This window comes from Anarrhichthys ocellatus, unplaced genomic scaffold (assembly GCF_004355925.1).
Source record: "Anarrhichthys ocellatus isolate YVR2014 unplaced genomic scaffold, GSC_Weel_1.0 scaffold111, whole genome shotgun sequence".
NCBI lineage: Eukaryota > Metazoa > Chordata > Actinopteri > Perciformes > Anarhichadidae > Anarrhichthys > Anarrhichthys ocellatus.
In genome coordinates, this window is record NW_022280141.1 from 700650 (window position 1) to 720940 (window position 20291).

Consider the following 20291-nt stretch of genomic DNA (forward strand, 5'->3'; position numbering starts at 1 on the left):
CCATGCCTCGCTGGCTGTAGCAGCATGTGGAAGACGACTCTTGTTTTGTACCAGCTCTTTGCACTAGGTCGGCCGCTCCGGGCTCAGGATGACGTCCCCGCCGCCGCTGCCATCACTGCCCAGGACTGCAGTCTAAACTGTGTGCAGCAGGTAAACAGGATAATCGCGTTACGCCGTTGACATACGCGCAGACTAAGTCTTCTGTAATGCCGAGCTAAGATGTATACTAGTTTTTGAAAAACATGCTGCTTCTTCTTCCTTTGGCCTGCCGTCGACAGAGGAGGAGCTGTCTTCCTGCTCAGACAGCAAACATGGACGTTGTGTTTGTGCTTTAAAGTTTAATAACTGAAATTCTTATCTTGACGAAGTAGACGTTTCTGAATCTGCACAGCCGTTGGGGATTCATTTGTAATTGGCTTTCATCCCGCAGTACATATATTACATAAATGCTTCATTTTAATCTAACATGTCATTGTGATTCCAACAACGTGAGCCTCAGATTGAGTCTTCGCTCCAACTCAGCGGTTTTGTATCCAGAAACCTGAAGAGACAAAATAAGTGTCTAGTTATTAAACATCTATTTATGTGACAATATATACAGTTGTGTGAAAAAGTGTTTGCCCCCTTCCTGATTTCTTTTTTTTTTTGCATGTTTGTCACACTTAAATGTTTCAGATCATCAAACAAATTTAAATATTAGACAAAGATAACACAAGTAAACACTAAAATGCAGTTTTTAAATGAAGGTTTTTATTATTAAGGGGGAAAAAAAAATCCAAACCTACATGGCCCTGTGTGAAAAAAAAATGTCCCCCCCCCCCCCCCCCGTTAAAACATAAATTAACTGTGGTTTATCCCATCTTTGGAAAGCTGAGTTCAATTTCTCTAGCTACACCCAGGCCTGATTACTGCCACACCTGTTCTCAATCAAGAAATCACTTAAATAGGACCTGCCTGACAAAGTGAGGTAGACCAAAAGATCCTCAAAAGCTAGACATCATGCTGCGATCCAAAGAAATTCAGGAACAAATGAGAAACAAAGTAATTGAGATCTATCAGTCTGGAAAAGGTTACAAAGCCATTTCTAAAGCTTTGGGACTCCAGCGAACCACAGTGAGAGCCATTATCCACAAATGGCGAAAACATGGAACAGTGGTGAACCTTCCCAGGAGTGGCCGGCCGACCAAAATTACCCCAAGAGCGCAGCGACGACTCATCCAAGAGGTCACAAAAGACCCCAGAACAACATCCAAAGAACTGCAGGCCTCACTTGCCTCAATTAAGGTCAGTGTTCATGACTCCACCATAAGAAAGAGACTGGGCAAAAATGGCCTGCATGGCAGAGTTCCAAGACGAAAACCACTGCTGAGCAAAAAGAACATAAAGGCTCGTCTTAGTTTTGCCAGAAAACATCTTGATGATCCCCAAGACTTTTGGGAAAATACTCTGTGGACTGACGAGACAAAAGTTGAACTTTTTGGAAGGTGTAGTATGTCCCATTACATCTGGCGTAAAAGCAACACGGCATTTCAGAAAAGGAACATCATACCAACAGTTAAATATGGTGGTGGTAGTGTGATGGTCTGGGGCTGTTTTGCTGCTTCAGGACCTGGAAGACTTGCTGTGGTAAATGGAACCATGAATTCTGCTGTCTACCAAAAAATCCTGAAGGAGAATGTCCGGCCATCTGTTCGTGACCTCAAGCTGAAGCGCACTTGGGTTCTGCAGCAGGACAATGATCCAAAACACACCAGCAAGTCCACCTCTGAATGGCTTAAGAAAAACAAAATGAAGACTTTGGAGTGGCCTAGTCAAAGTCCCGACCTGAATCCGATTGAGATGCTGTGGCATGACCTTAAAAAGGCGGTTCATGCTCGAAAACCCTCCAATATGGCTGAATTACAACAATTCTGCAAAGATGAGTGGGCCAAAATTCCTCTACAGCGCTGTAAAAGACTCATTGCCAGTTATCGCAAACGCTTGAGTGCAGTTGTTGCTGCTAAGGGTGGCCCAACCAGTTATTAGGTTTAGGGGGCAATCACTTTTTCACACAGGGCCATGTAGGCTTGGATTTTTTTTCCCCCTTAATAATAAAAACCTTCATTTAAAAACTGCATTTTGTGTTTACTTGTGTTATCTTTGTCTAATGTTTAAATTTGTTTGATGATCTGAAACATTTAAGTGTGACAAACATGCAAAAAAATAAATCAGGAAGGGGGCAAACACTTTTTCACACAACTGTAGATCTGCTTTTTCTTCGATGTTCTTCAAAGCGTTATTCATTTGACTTATCGGAACATTCTACTTGACTTATTCAAATAAACTCTTTGGTCGACTCAGTTATAACCCAGAGCAGTGGTTCCCAACCTGGGGGTCAGGGCCCCCCACGCGGCCGTGAGAGAAATCTGAAGGGTCACGAGTGACGAGAATGGGAGAGCAGAAGAAATATCTTTCAGGATGTAACATAATTTTCTCTGACTTATTTTCTAATCATTGATTTTGCTTGTGGATGACTGGACATGTTCATGTCCTGATGCCCCGAACCTTTTAAAAATCCATCAAATCTGAGGAGGAAGAATTGCTCTTTGGTTGAACAGGACAACACAACTTTATAAAGGGTCCCAAGAGAAAAATGGTTCAGACCTACTAACCTAGAAGACGGGTACTGTAATCCTATGCAAGCTTTCTAGGTGGTGCAAAATACAATGAAATGCAGACTCATACATTTGAACAAAATCCTTTCCCACAAGTAACCCTGAACCAAATTTACCAAAACATTAAATCTATATATAATATAATAATAGAATATAATTCTATATAATGTCTGAGGCATCTCTATGTGACTGGTAGATCATTGTTTCTATGGTTAGATTATGCATAAAATCTCTAATCCATACATTGACAGTTGTATAAAATAAGATAATCCTTTATTAGTCCCTCAGCGGTGACATTTACAGGATTACAGCAGCACAGTGGACAGTGCAAACAAGAGACAGTAAGAAAAGAAACAAGAGTAAAACAAGTATTATAAATAAGTAATAAAACGGTAAACAATATTAAATAAGTAAAAGAGTAAAAACCTATAACTAAAAATATTATATATACAGACAGAATATTCTTTTATTGCACGGTATTTTTTTTAAATATTGCACAGATGTTTTTGTGTTGTGTGGTCCACTGGGAGTACAGCTGGTTGTGCAGCCTGACAGCGGCAGGCAGGAAGGACCTGCGGTACCTCTCCTTCACACACCGGGGGTGAATCAGGGTGGCTGCACAGAGCTGCCAGGGCGTCCTGCATGGGGTGGGAGGTGTTGTCCATCAGTGATGAGAGCTTAGCCAGCATCCTCCTGTCTCCCACCACCTCCGCCATATCCAGTGGACACCCCAGGACACTGTTGGCCTTCTTGACAAGTTTGTTTAGTCTCTTCCTGTCAGCTGTCGAGATGCTGCTGCCCCAGCAGACCACTCTATAACAAATGGCTGATGCCGATGCACAGAGTTGAAGAAGCACTCCTGAGGACCTCCGCAGATAGTCTGCTGTATACGTCTATATAAGATATAAATCTCCAGCCAGGAGCTCATCAAAGATGATCGTGTTTTGGGAGACGCCACAGTACCGCACCAAATGGAGCTTCTTCGGATATTTTTAACATGTCAGAAAATAAGTTGAACTATATAGATCGCCCAAAAAATCTGTTAATTTATCATTTAATTTGGTATTTAGGTTTAAATTTGGCCAATTCAAATGGTGTTACTTTATGTTGTAAAGGAAACTAAAGAGGATTGTATCATCTTTAATGTATTGCCACATGTCCTCAGAAAGCTTAGGAAGAACAAAATCTCGAATTGCAAGCACGTTTCTGCAGAAAACATCTCAAATGTGCTCGGGACTGGTGTGTTATCTACATCTTACTCACACGTCTAAAAGATCTCTTTTCACTGAAGAAAGGTGCTTTCCAAAGTTTTTTTCTACTTCAATTGTTATAGATACTGTATCTCCCAGCATCTCAGATACTAAACAATTTTGTGTTTGTCATTTTCTAATATCTACAAGGACGAAACCTCCCCCTTTACTAAAGATCAGACAAGATGCCCCTCTTCTTGTAAACATGGTATGGCCAGAACGGGTCTCCTCTCTGTGACATGTTGGACACATGGTTTTGAATAGGTTAGCTATTATAGGTTAGCAACCATCATGGGCTGGATCCTTCAGCACAGAGCTGTTTGCCTCAGTGAGGAGAAAATAGACGAAAAAAAGTACGCAAGGTTCAAATCTGATGTTGGAAGCACATCAAATTTAATTCATCTGTGTAAGAGTTTTTTTAAAAAAAAACCTGTTTCCCCTTAGAGGGCGCAGATACGTGATGAGATTTACTTTGGCAGACAACTCTTGAGACACACTCGTCCATGTGTGTCCTGTTAATTGAGAGCAACACCCACATTGTGAGTGTGACTGTTGAGGGCCTCTCACGCTAGGAACATTTATAATGATGTCGGCTTGCGTGCAAGCACTTAGTTAGGCTACTTAAAGGTTGACGGTTAGTACCCAGCCTGACAGGTTAACTGCCATTGTGTAAACCACCACGCATACACACACACACACGCACACGCACACTTTCTCTGTCACCTCTTTAATCTTCTCTACCTGTCAGTCTATTTAAGGTCAATGGTATGGTAATGATATGCTATGGCGTCTCTAAACTTGCAGGGCAAGTCGGCAATATGCACGAGTGTACTTTTAATAATATTTACTCTGTTAGAACAAAGGTTTCCTTCTTGAAACAGTTTGACTCGCACATTCTGACATTACTGAATCATATTTTGGTTTATGAATTAGTTCAGGTTATGTAATTTGTTCCAAAACAGAAACCCGATACTGTGAATTAGAACAACAAAGGGTCTGTTTCTGAAACATTCAGAAACAGACCCTTTGTTTTTTGGTTCAGACATTCATGTTCCAAAGGATGAATGGTATAATTTAACTTTGCTAGCTACGCTCAGATCAAAATGTTTTGTTTGTCCAATACCACATTTCAAGAATATGGTTTGCAAAACTACAAGTCATTCCCATCAGCCTCAGCCATAATCTGATTGGTGCTAAGCAGCAAATGTTAGCTTGCTAATAGACTAGGTAAGTGCAAATGAACAAGGTAAATGTTTTCTGGCATTGTGATTGTGGTCTCCTGAGGCTTCACCTCTATTAATCATGAGGTCTTATTGACGAATGCAAACCGAAAGCTCAGATCAGTGTGTGTCTGTCCCTCTCAGATGTTTTGTTAAATGAATTCCGAGATGGCTGGAGCCAGCTGATAGCAAGCCACCCGGAGTCGGGAGAGACCTTGATTCACGGTTCCTACCGATGCTGCAGTGCATGTAGTGTATCCACTGACGTCACAGTTTATGAGATTGTTGTGATCCGAGACAGCTAATGTTTTTGGCATCCGATCACGTCTTAAAGGTTCTTATTTTTTCACTTACCTGTAGTGCTATTTATCAATCTAATATAACATCTATAACAATGTTTCATAATATATGGTTTTGTTCATTTCTTTTTTTTCTGCTGTGAATTCGTAATTTCCCATTTGGATAAACAGAGTTCCTTTCCTATCTTGCCTCTGATCCAATCCTCCTTACTCTTGGCAGCTGAACAAGAATGTGCTCAGTCCTGGAATAGTGTTGATGTGAGTTTAATTAAGGTGATGTTAAAATTCAACACAATTATTGTGTCTGTTTTTCTTGGGGCGTACGACTGTGTGCATATCTGTTTTTGTGCTGTGTTTCCATTAGTGTTGACCTTCGTTCATCCAGGCTGTTCACCTGGCGTGAAACTGACACGATTTGCAAACAACATACAATATGCATTGGTAAAAAATGCAGTTGAAAGTGCTAAGTCTGAATTAATTATTGTTTTCGCCTCTGCAGGGAGGACCTGGTTGTGAATACTGCAGAATAACCAGAGCTGATCTCAAGAGGGCTCTGGGCATTAACTCCATCAAAGGGTTTGGAAGTAAGTCTGATTCCGACGGGCTGCACTGGAACTGCACAGCTTTGTCAAGCCTTCAATGCACTGAATCCTTTATTGCGTAAACATATTTTGGCAGTGGTGAGATGTTCTCTATCGAGTCTTTTTTGTCCATAACCTGAAGTGACACTTCACTGCATCATAATGAGCAGATGCCACGTTGTTTGCACAAGTTCATACCAGGATTGGATAGGCTAACCTCCATAGCAAACACAGAAAGGGTAGAACCAGTTCTTGTTATCCCTGAGGTCATAATAAACAAATGCCAGCTGGATTGTGCCTATGACGTATTACATCTAGCGACAGAAACAAATGAATTGCTGGTAGTTATAGGTGAGATATTTGTGTGTTGCTGCCGGCCATAGACTGAAATAAGCAGTGGATGCAGTCACCGTGACCCCACCCATTAGCTTCTTGACTACAACTTGGAAGCCTTTTTGTACGTGCCAATACCCGTACCACAATACTATTTAGTATGCCAGAAAAATATTTAGTGTGTCCCAAAACATAGTATGTCAAATGCAGTATAGGAAAAATACCAGGATGGTAAGCCAGCATGCTTTTCTGGCTATTCTGACCCACAATCTTGTGCGCAGCAAGAGGGTCAAAGTTCAAAGTGCATCACGAAGTAGTATGTCCCAAGTGAATTTGTAAGAGTAGCTGCAGTATGTACTAAAAGTAAAAAGAAAAAGACTTCTTTTTGCAACCAGAGGAGTCGCCCCCTGGTGGCCAGTAGAGAGAATGCAAGGTTAAGTCATTTCGGCATCAGCTTCACTTTTCAGACCTGGAGGTTGCCGCCTGCTGCTGGCATTGGCAACCATGCTGCTAATATTTTATTTTTATGCAAAGATCAACAACATTTGGTCCAACTGGAGTCACGTTAACCAACCCCATGATTATTTTTAGCCAAGCTAGCTGTGTAGCTCTCTGGGTTCCATTAGTTGGTCGGTCCACCACTTTGGTTCAAACTAAAATATTAGATGTATTACAACAACTATTAGATGTATTACCAAGAAATTCAGTTCAGACTTTAACATTTCAAAGGATGAATGGTTTAACGCTACGCTAGCTAGCCAAAATCAGGTCAAAATATTCACTTTTATATTTACGTATTTTAAGAATAAGGTCTGCAAAACTACTGACATTCCCATCAGCCTCAGCTGTACTTTGTGCTCGGTGCCAAATAGCTAAGGTTAGCATGCTAAGTCGCTAGGTAAATGTAAATGAACAAGGTAAATGTTTCCTGTTTAAACATTAGCATGTTAACATTGTGATTGTGGGCGTAGCAATTAAGTACAGCCTCACCGAGCAGCTAGCATGGTTGCAGACTACTCTTGCTTTGATATACTGAGACATTGAATGGCAAACAGTTTGACATTGAATGTATCCATTGCTTTTTCCTCCTCAGGTTGCATTCCCTGGCCGTGTTTTGAGTTACTTGGAAGAGAAGACCGTAAACTCTGTCAGCACTACGTCCAAGCGCCGAATGATGTGAAGGTCGAGTTAGTAAATGAGCTAGACCCCAAATCAGACACCGTTGTTGTCTCCTGGAAGCCCAGCTACTATGGTATGTTGTTATGGATCGACAAAGACAGTTTCACGCACGCACGTCATGAAGTGGTTCGGTTGGTTTTAAAGTCTCTAGGCCAGGGGTCTCAAACTCAAGGCCCGCGGGCCGAATCCGGCCCGCCACGTCATTTTATGTGAATCCGCAAATCCGCCAGCAAAAAAAAAAAAAGTAAAAAAATTAATTAAGTTAGACTTGATAATAAAAATATCCCCATAGTCGAAATTATGAGATAGAAAGTCATAACTATGATAGAAAGTCATAATTCTGAGATAGAAAGTCAAAATGATGAGATACTTAAACACAGTCATAGAAGCAGCTCTTTGACTGGTTACCCTACACGTGACATGTAAATGTATTGTGAGTACATTGAAGATACTTTAAATGTGACTTTAAAACACATGAAATACTTCAAGTGGGATTGTGCAAACGCACCCTTGAAAGGATTTTAAGCTTTGAACAAAGTTATTGTAATAACTTGTGTTTGATATTTGTCTTTGTTATTTTCTTTAATAGTTTGATCTTTGATAGAGTAATGTGGGTTTCTTAACCCTAAATTAAAAGGATTTAAGTTATAATAACAGAAATGTGCTTAAATATATTTTTACATTTATATAACTGCATGTACAATATTTTTACACTTGAATAAACAATAATCAAATGCAGAGACAGTTATTTACCAATATGTTACGAGTAGTTACATTTACACCGTCTTACATTTACAACCGGCCCTTTGAGGGCGACCGTGATGCTGATGTGGCCCAGAGTGAAAATGAGTTTGACACCCCTGGTCTAGGCAGTTTTAAAACACATTCATAATGTCGGGGACGAGTTGCCTCACCAGAAGTAATTTCTCATATTAGGGTGACATAAACAAGATTTATTTCAGGTGAAACACAGTGAGTTATTACTGAAAGGTAACAAAAGTATGACTCGCACAGTGAGAATGCTTCAACGTGTGAGAGACAGCTCCATTGATTATTCAGTGTATGACTGGGTCTTTGACAGGTGACATTGTAACAGACTGTCAAGTCAAAAGCTTAATAGACCATGAACTGAACTGTTTGAAGCACATATAGCGCACCTACGTATTTGACATTATTATCAGTATATATCTGCAACTTGGATGTTCAATTGCCGCAGACGTCTGTGATGCCAATTTCACTTTGTCCGTTTGGTGTTTTTGCGCAGGGATCGCCTTCTTGCGAGGCTTTCAGGTTTCCCTCCAGGCCCTGGGAGGGACCAGTGTTGCCTGCCAGCTCTTTCTCTTCCACCGAAACCTCTCCCTCCCTGCTTCACATGCTCAAAGGGTAGGTAGGGCCCCGTCTGGCATGTTGTTTTTGACACAAATTCTTGCTACAAACAAAGTTTCGAAAACCGTACTTTTCAAATAAATATATTTCTATTCAGAGTGGATCCTTAATCTTTCCCACTGCCTTACATTACGTCCCACGTCCTGTACTACGTCATGCACCATTGGATAAGATCCCAACTAGGGCAAAGGTAGACATGCACGCTCAATATTAACAGGTGATAGTGATGATAATGGAAATTCAATGTATTTTATGTACAAGTATTATTACACATTATTAGTTTATCCCAGCTTTGACAATGAAAGAAACACATTGTTGCGCTGTCAAAAAATGTTTCGGTAGGAGCCGGAGAATGTATGTAAGAAGTGGACGTAGTCATCGTGATGTCACCCATTGGTATGTGGACCGGCATTTTGAAGCCTTGAGTTCGGCGACTTTACCGTCACCATCTTGGATTAAGGAAGTTATCATATTTGGAATGCAGGGGAGAGACGTAGAGACGCCGTCATGTCAGATCTAAAAATAAACCTGGAATGCGTGTCAGCAGCAGGCCTACGTCAGGGAGTCAAAACTTTTTGTTTCACATGACTATGCCATTACAATAGAGAAATTGTAAGTGCTTAAAAGAGAGTGCCTTGGATTTTTCTTGTGGTTATATTGTTGCGGTGTATTTGCCCGTTACTGGGCAACAGTTAGCTGTCCACTTACTTCCTTTCTGTTGCCTTACGTTTTTTTACATCTCTGTCCACGCGTACGTTTGTCCATCCGTACCGTCCATTCTTGTGGACGCAAATTCCCAGGAGGGCATTTATTACATTTTCACACAAACATCCACTTAGACTCAAGGATGATCTCATTCGATTTTGGAGGTCAAAGGTCAAGGTCACTGTGGCCTAACGTCCGCCTCATGCTCATGATATCTCGCGGACGCCTTGAGGGAATTTCTTCAAATTTGTCACAAACGTCCACTTGAGTTCATGTTGAATACCTTGAAAACAACTAAACATCATAAAAAACGACTAATTGACTAAAGAAATCTTAGATGACTGAGACCAAATTGACCAATTAGTCGACTTATAGACTACCAGGGGGTGGCCCTAAAAGTTGAAGATAGGGGACCTATCACATTAATGCCGTTCTAAAACATTAATAAAGCACGTGTCAATAACTCTCCTTATCAGATAAAAGTTTGAATTGAAACCAAGGTCACGGTTGCCGCTGCATTCTGCAGGTGTACAAGTCGGACCCTTTCCCCGGCCTTTCCCTTGGGTCCCAGTATGCTGTTACCGTCATGGCTCTGCCAGTGCCTGAGGAGTGGGAGAAGTTCTACCGCAGCGAGTTCTTCTCCACCCGCTGTAAGGCAACTTTTAGCTCTAAGACTATTGTCAAAACAATGTTGAATCTATAACAATGTGTACATTGTGGTTCCGCAGCATGTGCAGAGAAGAATGGTCTTGAGCAGTGCAAAAAGGGTGAATATGTTTCTCATTGTTCCCAAATAAACTGGTACAACAATGCCATCTTGTGATGATCACCTTTGCATCTGTCATTATTTCACGGCCTGGTTGTTGTAGACTGGTACCCCAAAAACATCGAGGTCCAGCAGGAAGGGAGTGCCATCACTGTGACCTTTAACCTGGCTCCCCCAAACCTGGGCATCAGAGGCTACTTCTCACTGTGTTACGCGAACGGCTTGAAGAAATACACAGACATCACACCTGTCAGTGGTTTCAACTTTAAATGAATACCTTGCGTCTGTTATTTGTGTTGTAGAAATATTTGATTACCACTTGAACCTAATCATTTGCTATGAATTTTATTTCCTTAGAATTCCAGCAAAAACCAAACTCACCACAGCTATCAGCTGAGTGACCTCGAAGAAGGAACCAATTACTCCTGCGAGGTAAAATGAATGCTATGCTTGACAATATTTGCATATTATATAAAAACCTCAGGGGGCCTTCTATTAAACATGTGATATTAAAATACTTGTGTCATATATATGTTTTATATGGGCTATGCTACGTCATACATTTTTATTCTTTCTTTCTTTCTCGTTGCGAAACAAATAATCTTAACTCAAGGGTCCACTTTTTTCTGGAGCTTTCCACCACATTTGATGAACTTCATCAGTAGATGGAGTTTCCTCAAGTGTCGTGGAGATGGCCCAGTTCACATTATGTCACCTTTTATGAGATATGGTTGACGACGCCAGAAGTGGACCTTGAGTTAAAGCTGCACTGTTCAATATGTTTGTATTAACTATCGATGAAATGACAAGTGTAATGTCACAAGCAGTCGCCAATTCTCACTGTTTGCTAACACGTTCACCACCTCAACTTAAGGTGATTCTAAAGTCAGTATTGTGTTCCAGCTAAGTGGCCTAAAATAATCAATGAATGCAGGTTTAAGATTATTTTGTCAAACTACAAGGTGTCCAACGTTAGGAATAACATTTCTCATGTCACAGATTGCAGCGAATGAAGTGGATGCCGTGAGGAAAACATTCAATGTTCGAGTCTTGCACATTCAAAAAGGTAGGGGAGGTTGTTTTGGTTGCTGCTGATCCTCACGATGTATAAATCTTTTTGTTGTGGAGATATAAAGAGCGCCATTCGCAACGAAAAATATAAAACATTATTTTTTAACACGAGTATGATCGGTCCCATCAGATAAGCACATTACCCAAAATGTCTCTGTTACTGAATTGTCATGTAATCTCAACTCCCCCATCCTCAGGAGGCTCCCTGCCACTCTCGGTCACTCCCTCATTGGCTCTGATTCTTCCACTATCCCTGGCCGTGGTAGCCATGTTTGTAGTCTTATTTGCTGCTCTCACCAGGAGGCCCAAGTTCTGGATGAAGAAACTTGACATCAAACCAGGTGCCAAGACAAACCAAGTGCTTCGTGTAAAATCACTGTTTGCATCTCATGAAAGCTAACTGAATAAGTAATTGTTATTAATTGTAAACCCGTTCTTTTTACGACTGTGTTTTCCTCTTCGTCATCACCGAGCAACCAAATTTCTGTTTGTCATCCATTCAGATGTTATCAAGCAGCATCAGGAGAGCGGGACTCAGGAGGAAGTGATGTCATTGACCAGGAAGAGGCTGACCCCTCCTCGTCTTCTGATTTGCTACAGCAGCTACGATGGCCCCGCACACGTCAAAGCCGTCATGCAGTTGGGGGCCTTCATACAACAGCACATGGCCACTCAGGTAGCGGACGTGATGTGTCATGATGCATTGTGCTACAGAAACAGATCTTACTAAGCTAATTACTATATTGTTCAATTCTTTGTTTCTTTAATATGATGTAAATGTTATTAGATTATTTTGTTGTGACCATGTTCTTTTATTTTGCTCCCCAGGTGTGCCTGGACCTTTGGGAGTCTTTGAGCGTTGCTGAGGAGGGCAGCATGGCCTGGCACTGCCGGCAGATCCGGGACAGCGACTTCATCTTGGTGATCTGCTCACCGGGCCTCAACCATAGGCCGAAGCCTCCAGGTGGTGGCGATGGCGGCGGCGTAGACGAGGAGGCAGACGGAGGGCTCTGCTTCGGGTCCGACGCCTTCAGCTCCAACGCAGCCGTCCAGCTTATCGGAGAGGAGGTGGGCCGAGCCAAAGCCGGGGGCCAGGACCTGTCCAAGTACATGGCGGCCATTTTTGATTACTCAGAGGAAGCGGACATCCCCACTGAGCTGAGGCTGGTGTCTCACTACAAGCTGACAAGGGACTTGCAACTGCTCTTCTCACACCTCCATACAGTGGCTCTGCACGGGCCGGGGCATTACCTGAAGATCAACCATATCTCAGAGGAAGGGTATACTGAGTTGCCAGCCGGAGAAGCTCTGCAGTGTGCTATCTGTGAGGCTCGGCTGGCAATGACGGCAAAGAGGCATCACTCTGTGGCAGGGCTGGGTGTCATTTAGAAAATTAGGACGCTTGTACCAATACCGTTAAAGTGATACCGATACCAATACCTTATTCGATACCCAACATATGAATGGATGCTGTGTGCGTGTCCCACTGGCTAGCATATTGCCGCGGCCCTGCACAGCGATCATACAGAGGTTACTGCTGTTAACTGCATTCCCAGACCGCATCGGAGCGGAAGCGTAAAACCTCGGTTATACTTTTCCGCTGGGACGATCTTGCGGACATGAGCTGACGTGGAATCGTGACGAGGAAACGTTTAGATCTCTTATACACCACGCATTCTCAAGACTTCTCCATTTTCCCCGCCCTCCCGCGTAGCTAGAAATCAAAGGGGGCCGCGTCTGATGGTGTGACGGCACTCTGGCCGCACCAACACTCGTGATCCTCGAAATGCGGCAAGCATGAGTCACACTCAACGCCCACCGTTAACGGTTCCCAACCTCCCAAGTCAGCTCTGTCAGCACTGATATTAGCGCCTTTAGCACCGTTAGCTACTCTGACGTCTCGGTGTTCAGAGCCCGCTGTATGGGTAGTAGCTGCTGCGGTGGTGGACCAATCACACGTCGCATTAAATGAAGGAGTGCTTGCAGTGATTGGCTGCAAGTCCGTACAAATCGAAGCTGTGAGAGTCATACTTCTACAGTCCCTGCTAATGTGCCCTTAAGCAATTAACTAACTGATAACCTCTGCCTCAGCTGTGCACTTTGACCTCCAAAGTGCGTTTACATGCCACATGTGTGCGTACTGGAAGGATTTGTAAAATAAGAGCAGTGTTATGTGTGTAATGGTAAATGAAGTAAATCTCCAAAATAAGTCTTATCGATGTACTTGGTGGACATTTCCTCTGTTTTCTTACTATGTCATGTAAAAATAAGTATATTTATAATATAAGCATTGTCATGTGTATATATATATTAACTGTACTTACTATTAACTATCTCATACACAAGTTATTGAAGTTCTTCTGTGATAACGTGTGCCTTGAAGTACACATTGTTTAATATGTGCATAGTTAAAGTCTTGGCTGTTGTTTATTTATCCATGTGCATCGCTCATATACTTAGGAATGGATTATTAAGTCATATTTATTTTACTTTATGCTTATGCAAGGATAAAAGTGAGCTGTTCTGTAGTTTAATCTATATATGGATATATAGATTTGTTATCATGTATCTAATAAAACAAAGTGTTCTCTGGATCATCAAATATGTATCCATGACATACTTGGCCAAAGAAGATATTTCACAAACAAAGAGTGCTGATCATCAGCAGGGTGAAGATGTGAAAGTCTGATCCATCAAGCCTAACTTTTAAAGTTCCTGGTAGTAGCTTTAAGAAGCTTCATGTTAACCCGACCCGGGGGTAAAGGATCTCACAGAACGCTGGATCATGTTACATTTTGACCTTTTTATTGAATTCAACACCAAACAAAGATGCAAGTAATTATGCGTAGGAAGGCACTGCACAGCCCCAAAGAACATGTTGGTCTGTTAGTGTCTCTTTCTTGACCGTCTCGATGTGCGCCGATGCGGAGAGCTTCTTCGGTGCGTGTGAGCAGCTTCACAAACTCGCCACCACAAAGGAAGCTCAGTGGCACTCCTCATCCTACTGACCAGGGCTGCCGTCTTCTTCATCTCAATGGTGACACACTGGTTTTGGGGGTGTGTTCGGTAGACTGCTGTGGTTTCTGCAGCTTCCTGAGATGTTCGGCTGGCTGACATCGACTGTCGAGTGCATCAGGAAAAGAGTCCTGCCCTGACACCCAAAAACAGATCATGAATATTGATACATATGTGATTCAATAACATGATGATATGTAGAATATTTAATCTACAAACAGGATGTAATGAGCTACTATGAAGAACATTCATTGTCTGTGATTCTGGCGGTCCCTGTGGACTAAAGCGGTAGTGTGTCTGAGCGCCTTTAAAAAACCTCTCATTTTACTGCAGCAGGGACTGACAGTTATGTCATCATGTGTAGTTCAAATGACTTACTTGGTGGACTGAAACATCTCTGCTGTCCAGTTTGCCCTGCTCATCCTCTTGACTGCTGGGGGGAGGTAGGGTGTTGGTGGGGCTGGCAGTTTAGGGATCCAGCTGATGGGGGTCTGGAAGACAGTTTGGTGTTCAGTGGGCTGCCACAGCTTCCTGGGATGATTGGTTGGTTGACATCCACCCTCAGGAGACACAGGAATCCTGGCCTGACATCAAAATATTACGAATTGAAAGATAAATAATGAATAATGCATTAACTACTAATAATTAGACTCGTTTAATAATGTTATTAATGATCTCCATACCTGTATCTCAAGATATCTTCACCTCAGTAAAAAAACAAACAAAGAAATCAAAGAACAAAAGAGTGAGTGATCTTTAACTTATGAGTTCTATTAAATGAATAAACAGGTATATCACATGTAAGGTCACTTTCTATCCAAGTCAGAATTTTGTCCTCACCATTTTCCCCAAATGATCTGGGATCAGCAGGAAACCCACTGAACCTCAGAGCAACATGGCACACATAGGAGCCAGTGGAGATATTTCAATCTAATACTTCTACTGGCTCCTATCAACAAAAAAGAGCAGTGATACGGATGTAATCAGGCCTGGATCAGGAAGAGCGGTCTCCTCTTACGACCAGACCTGAGAGGAGGGTCCCATCTATCTGCTATATGTATAGTTATATTATTGACACGGCACAGGTAGTCCCATTAATATAATGGAAGTCCCATTGTCCCCTGACACCGATGGGTTCCATATTGTTCCATATCTAACCCATCCTAAGTATTGTTGTGGGATGCTGTAAAGCGGTCGGGGAGCCAGTTGTGCTTCGGTGTCTCCCTGCATGCAGGAGTTGGGAATCGCACCGCCAACCTTGTGGTTAAAAGCCGACCTGCTCTACACTGAGCCGCAGCCAGAAGGATGGAAGGTGAGTTGGACTCATCCCGCGCTGTGTCTCCTCACTCCTCTTGGGTCACAGATCGTCTTCCCTGACAGGCTTTTGTTAGATAAGACCCGCCTCCTTGACATTCTGAAACCAATGAATAGGAAGAATAACTACCATGTGACCGTAAAGTAAATATTATATATATTTTATATTATTAGCAAACCAGTAATAATAATATTAAATTAAACCAAACCAAACCCGGGGTGGAAGATGCGACCCAGGGTGCTACCAGTAATGCCGGACGCAAAATACGCGACTGCGACTGTCTCCAGATGGATTGTCAGTCCTGCTGCATACAGAGCTAAAATCCTAATCTGAGTCGCTGTCATCGTACCAGTTCGGGCTCCTAGCAACGACCCCCCAGCATCGCGCCCATCTCCCGTTTGCGGAGCATCCGAGGCCAGACGTCGAAGGAGGGGCATCGCCGTAGCAATGCTCGGAACTCGTCTTCTGTCTCTTGGGGGGGATCCCTCTCCTCGTCGCCCTCCTCCCTGCTCCTCCTTGTGGAGGAGCTAGGGCCGGAGGTTGAGGGAGTCGGCTTTTTGGACCTGTCCTCTTCTTCCTCAAAGCATCCTGGATGCTGAGGTGGTTGCTGAAGCTGGTCAGGTTCCCGCAGGAGACCTCCACAGCGAGGAGCTCTGAAGATGTCGCCGTTGTCTTCAAACTCAAACTCCTCTTCATCACTCCAAAAACCATCCTCCCGATAGCCAGCGTCCTCTTCCTCCTCAGACGACATGCTGTCGAACCCAGAATCTCGCTGATCCAGTCAGAAGCTTCAGACCTGCCAGACCAATCAGCGCTGTCATCTGTGACTTCTGAGTCTTCATCACCTCCATCCTCTTTATCGCTGCCTACATCATCTAAGGGGAGATGGTGGATGCCCTGACCTTCATCCTCTTGTTCCTCATCTACCTCAGGAACACCGATGGCTGCTTCTTCGCTGTCTTCGATGTAAAAGACGATCTCCGCTGGCTCGCCGTCGTACCTTCGTACTTACCTTTGTCGTCATCGCCGATGATCCTGAGCACCTCGGGGATCCCTTCGGCTGCGGGACGTTCAACGATGTACGAGACACCTGTGAGGAAACAAAAAGTTAACGCACGGAAAGACCCGAGTGCTTCTTGTTACATTTAAATATTAGTGACAAAACAAGCAATAATCAAAGAAAAGCTGTTTTTAGTTCAAACGTTATGAACAGATTATATATTTAATAACTAAAAGGACCCGATGCTCCATCCACACAGAGGAACGGGGCCCCTCACCTGCACGTTCTTGCGTTGGGCTCCCAATAGTTTCATTTTATGAAAATCGGCCCGGTCGCCATCTTATTTTTTTCAAATCCCTGCACCATGCATTGTTTATGTATTACACATGCACGTGTCCCACAACTTTTTATACATTAAAACACACTTATATTAATTTTACACCAAGAAAACGCAGAGATTCACCCAACAGGCCATCACATATTCTGATACTTTTTCACCTTTAGATTCAACAAGTGTGTTCATTTCTGTGCTGAGGAAGCTTTCACAGTTCTCAGGGAGGTTCAGGAAAGAAAGTAAGGAAACATGGATTTAGTTCTCTTACCTCCACGATGGTGGTCCAGGTAAAGCAGACCTCCGATCAGCAGGTGGTCCACAGCAGCCATCCCCTCCAGCAGCTTCAGGTGTAGATATCACTGAACTGAAGTCTACAAACAACAGTCTAGCAAAGGCCTTTGGATTCTCGAGGTGTTTAGTCACTATGCACTATACTGTTGGTTGCATCATCATCAGTGCCTCTCTGATGTGTGTATGCGAATTGTTAGGGATCTAGCTGTGGGCCTATCCAGCCGTAGTTTGCTCATAATAATAACTCATAAACGACATGTTGTTAAAACACTAACGATGCCCTAATGAACTCCACCCTAATGTTTCCTCAGAAGGAGCTAATAATACTGGTTTCTGTCAGCGGTGAGCGGAGTGAGTAGGGACCGTCCACAAAGAGCAACGCTGAAAAGACACACGGTAAACATGTTCAATAACTTTGGTGTGACCAAAATCACTCCTTGCATCAATGAACTCCTCCTGGTTATACTAAAACACTTATTTCAGAAAAAAATGTGCTTTGCATATTTTTTTTTTTTTTTTTTTGTATTGGGATAAGCATTCCCTAACTTAATTATTATGCATTGTAGTGTCGCCAAAATCCCTTCACACATCAATGGTCTCCTCCTGATTAAAATGTAAAAAAACATAAACCTTATGACAATGGTCATATACGTACAGGTACATAGACATCTGACCTCAGCATTTAACCCATAACCTTTAGGAGCAGTGGGCTGAAGCGCCCCGGGGAGCCTCTAGGGTTCAGTGTTTTGCTCAAGGACACCAAGCAGGAAGCAACCTCCGGTTCTGCCAAATGAAGCCATACAGAAGTGTCTTAAAACGGACAATATGAACATTCAGGCTCCCCCGTGTGGCTCAAAAGGTGAACCGCAGATATAAATGTTCAATTAAAAGACTGTGGAAGAAATTGTGCAGATATATTTGGCGACCCTAATAAATTCTCCTGCGACCCAGCATGTGGGTCCTGACCCAGTCTTTGAGAATCACTGCTGTAAACTTTGATTGATCTACAAACACCTTTTCCTCCGTCTCAAGCAATAGTAAGGCTCTTCCCTCCCTGCTCCCCAAACCAAAATCTGAACACTGTACATAAGTGAAATACAAATGAATGTGATGATGATTATAAATGGTGCAACAAGCGGAAGCAATATAATTCAGTGCAAACCAAGTCCAAAAAAACATCTCAAAAGGTGCTGACTGAGGCCAACTGCAGACTACCTGAAGTCATTTGATCTGTTATCAATATGAAAACATGGATTGGTATAACTTTAGCTTATTAAGTAATTCTCAATCTAGACCTACATTTGAAACAATCAGTTGGTGAATTATAGCGGGTGAAAAGTGGAATCATATTTTTTTTTATATCACATCAAACAGCGCGTGATGATTGTCCATCTCATGTAAAGAAGAAGCATTGACAATGATTTTCGTATGATTCAGTGAATGAGTGAATGAGAGGAGAGGCTGGTCTTGGCCCACCTCCAACCGCAGGTGAAATCATCACTGGACCCTCTGCAATTTGCATACCAGCCTCATGTGGGAGTGGACGACGCCATCATCTACCTGCTGCGACGAGCTCAGTCGCACCTGGACGGAACCGGTGGCTCTGTGAGAATCACTTTCTTTGATTTCTCCAGTGCATTTAACACCATCCAACCAGTGCTGCTGAGTGAGAAGCTGCGGGTGGTGGGGGTAGACACGTCCACCGTCTCCTTGATCACTGACTACCTCACAGGCAGACCACAGTTTGTCCGACTGGGCAGTGTGCTGTCTGATACGGTGGTCAGTGGTACTGGAGCTCCACATGGAACTGTTCTGTCTCCCTTCCTGTTCACCTTGTACACCACTGACTTCCAGTACTCAGGGTCATGCCATCTGCAGAAGTTCTCTGATGACTCTGCAGTGGTCGGGTGTATAAGGGACGGACGGGAGGAGGAGTACAGGGCAGTAATGGATGACTTTGTGGAGTGGGCCGGTAGAAATCACCTGCTTCTGAACATGGCCAAGACCAGAGAGATGGTGGTCGACTTCAGGAGGAAGACGACGGCTCCACAACCGCTGAGAGTTCTGGGAGAGGATGTGGACATGGTGGAGGAGTACAAGTACCTGGGTGTCTCCATCGACAGCAGACTGAACTGGAAGACCAACATCAACGCTGTGTACAAGAAGGGGATGAGTCGACTCTTTTTCTTGAGGAAACTTCGATCCTTCAACGTGTGCAGCAAGATGCTGGAGATGTTCTACCAGTCTGTTGTGGCCAGTGCACTGTACTTCTCCGTAGTCTGCTGGGGGAGCAGCATTGGAGCCGGAGACACCAACAGACTTAACAAACTGATTAAGAAGGCCGGCTCCATCATTGGCTGCAAACTGGACACTCTGGAACAGGTGGTGGAGAGGAGAACACTGAAGAAATTATTATCCATATTGGATAACCTGGACCACCCTCTCCACCACCTACCTCCAGCACTTTCTCCAACAGACTCATCCAGCTCCGCTGTCACAAGGACAGATACAGGAGAACATTCCTGCCCACTGCAATAAGACTTTATAATAAATCACCTCTGGCCAGATAACTCACACAACTATAACACCGTTACTCTGTTGTTTGGTTAAATCTTTGCACTATTGTTTAGTTAGCTAATTTAATATTACTATATTTTATTGTATATATAGTACATTTTTATATTTAATATTTTTACAAAGTAAAGTATCTATCTATCTATCTGCAGGTGTTGCTGAAGGTTGCCAGACAAGTGGAAAAGCTACCGTCTTTTTGTATCTAAAACAATAAACAAAATATGATCAACTTCATCTGAATAAAATTAGATTGTGTTTTCAAGCAACGCATTAGTGTCTTAATAATGAACCTTCCATTTATGTATAATTAACAACTCA

General features: G+C 42.9%; 1 protein-coding gene and 1 long non-coding RNA gene across 3 annotated transcripts; one reads left to right on the forward strand and one right to left on the reverse strand.

The window, feature by feature from the left end:
- The first annotated feature begins 11 nt into the window (after positions 1-11).
- LOC116399408 (interleukin-17 receptor D) lies at positions 12-14040 on the forward strand. The gene is made up of 12 exons (XM_031876558.1): positions 12-150; positions 5923-6007; positions 7431-7589; positions 8781-8899; positions 10134-10257; positions 10336-10374; positions 10477-10622; positions 10731-10805; positions 11373-11439; positions 11642-11785; positions 11948-12120; positions 12273-14040. The coding sequence occupies exons 1-12, from the start codon at positions 25-27 to the stop codon at positions 12831-12833; spliced, it is 1818 nt and encodes a 605-aa protein (XP_031732418.1). The 5' UTR covers positions 12-24; the 3' UTR covers positions 12834-14040.
- A 192-nt stretch (positions 14041-14232) lies between these two features.
- Positions 14233-18859, reverse strand: LOC116399411 (uncharacterized). 2 transcript variants are annotated; one of them, XR_004213832.1, is made up of 3 exons: positions 15988-18859; positions 14838-15873; positions 14233-14595 (listed from the first exon to the last, which is right to left on the reverse strand). It is a non-coding gene; the product is annotated as an uncharacterized LOC116399411 (long non-coding RNA). The 2 variants fall into 2 exon arrangements; XR_004213831.1 differs by having other exon boundaries at positions 14838-18859.
- Positions 18860-20291: the final 1432 nt, after the last annotated feature.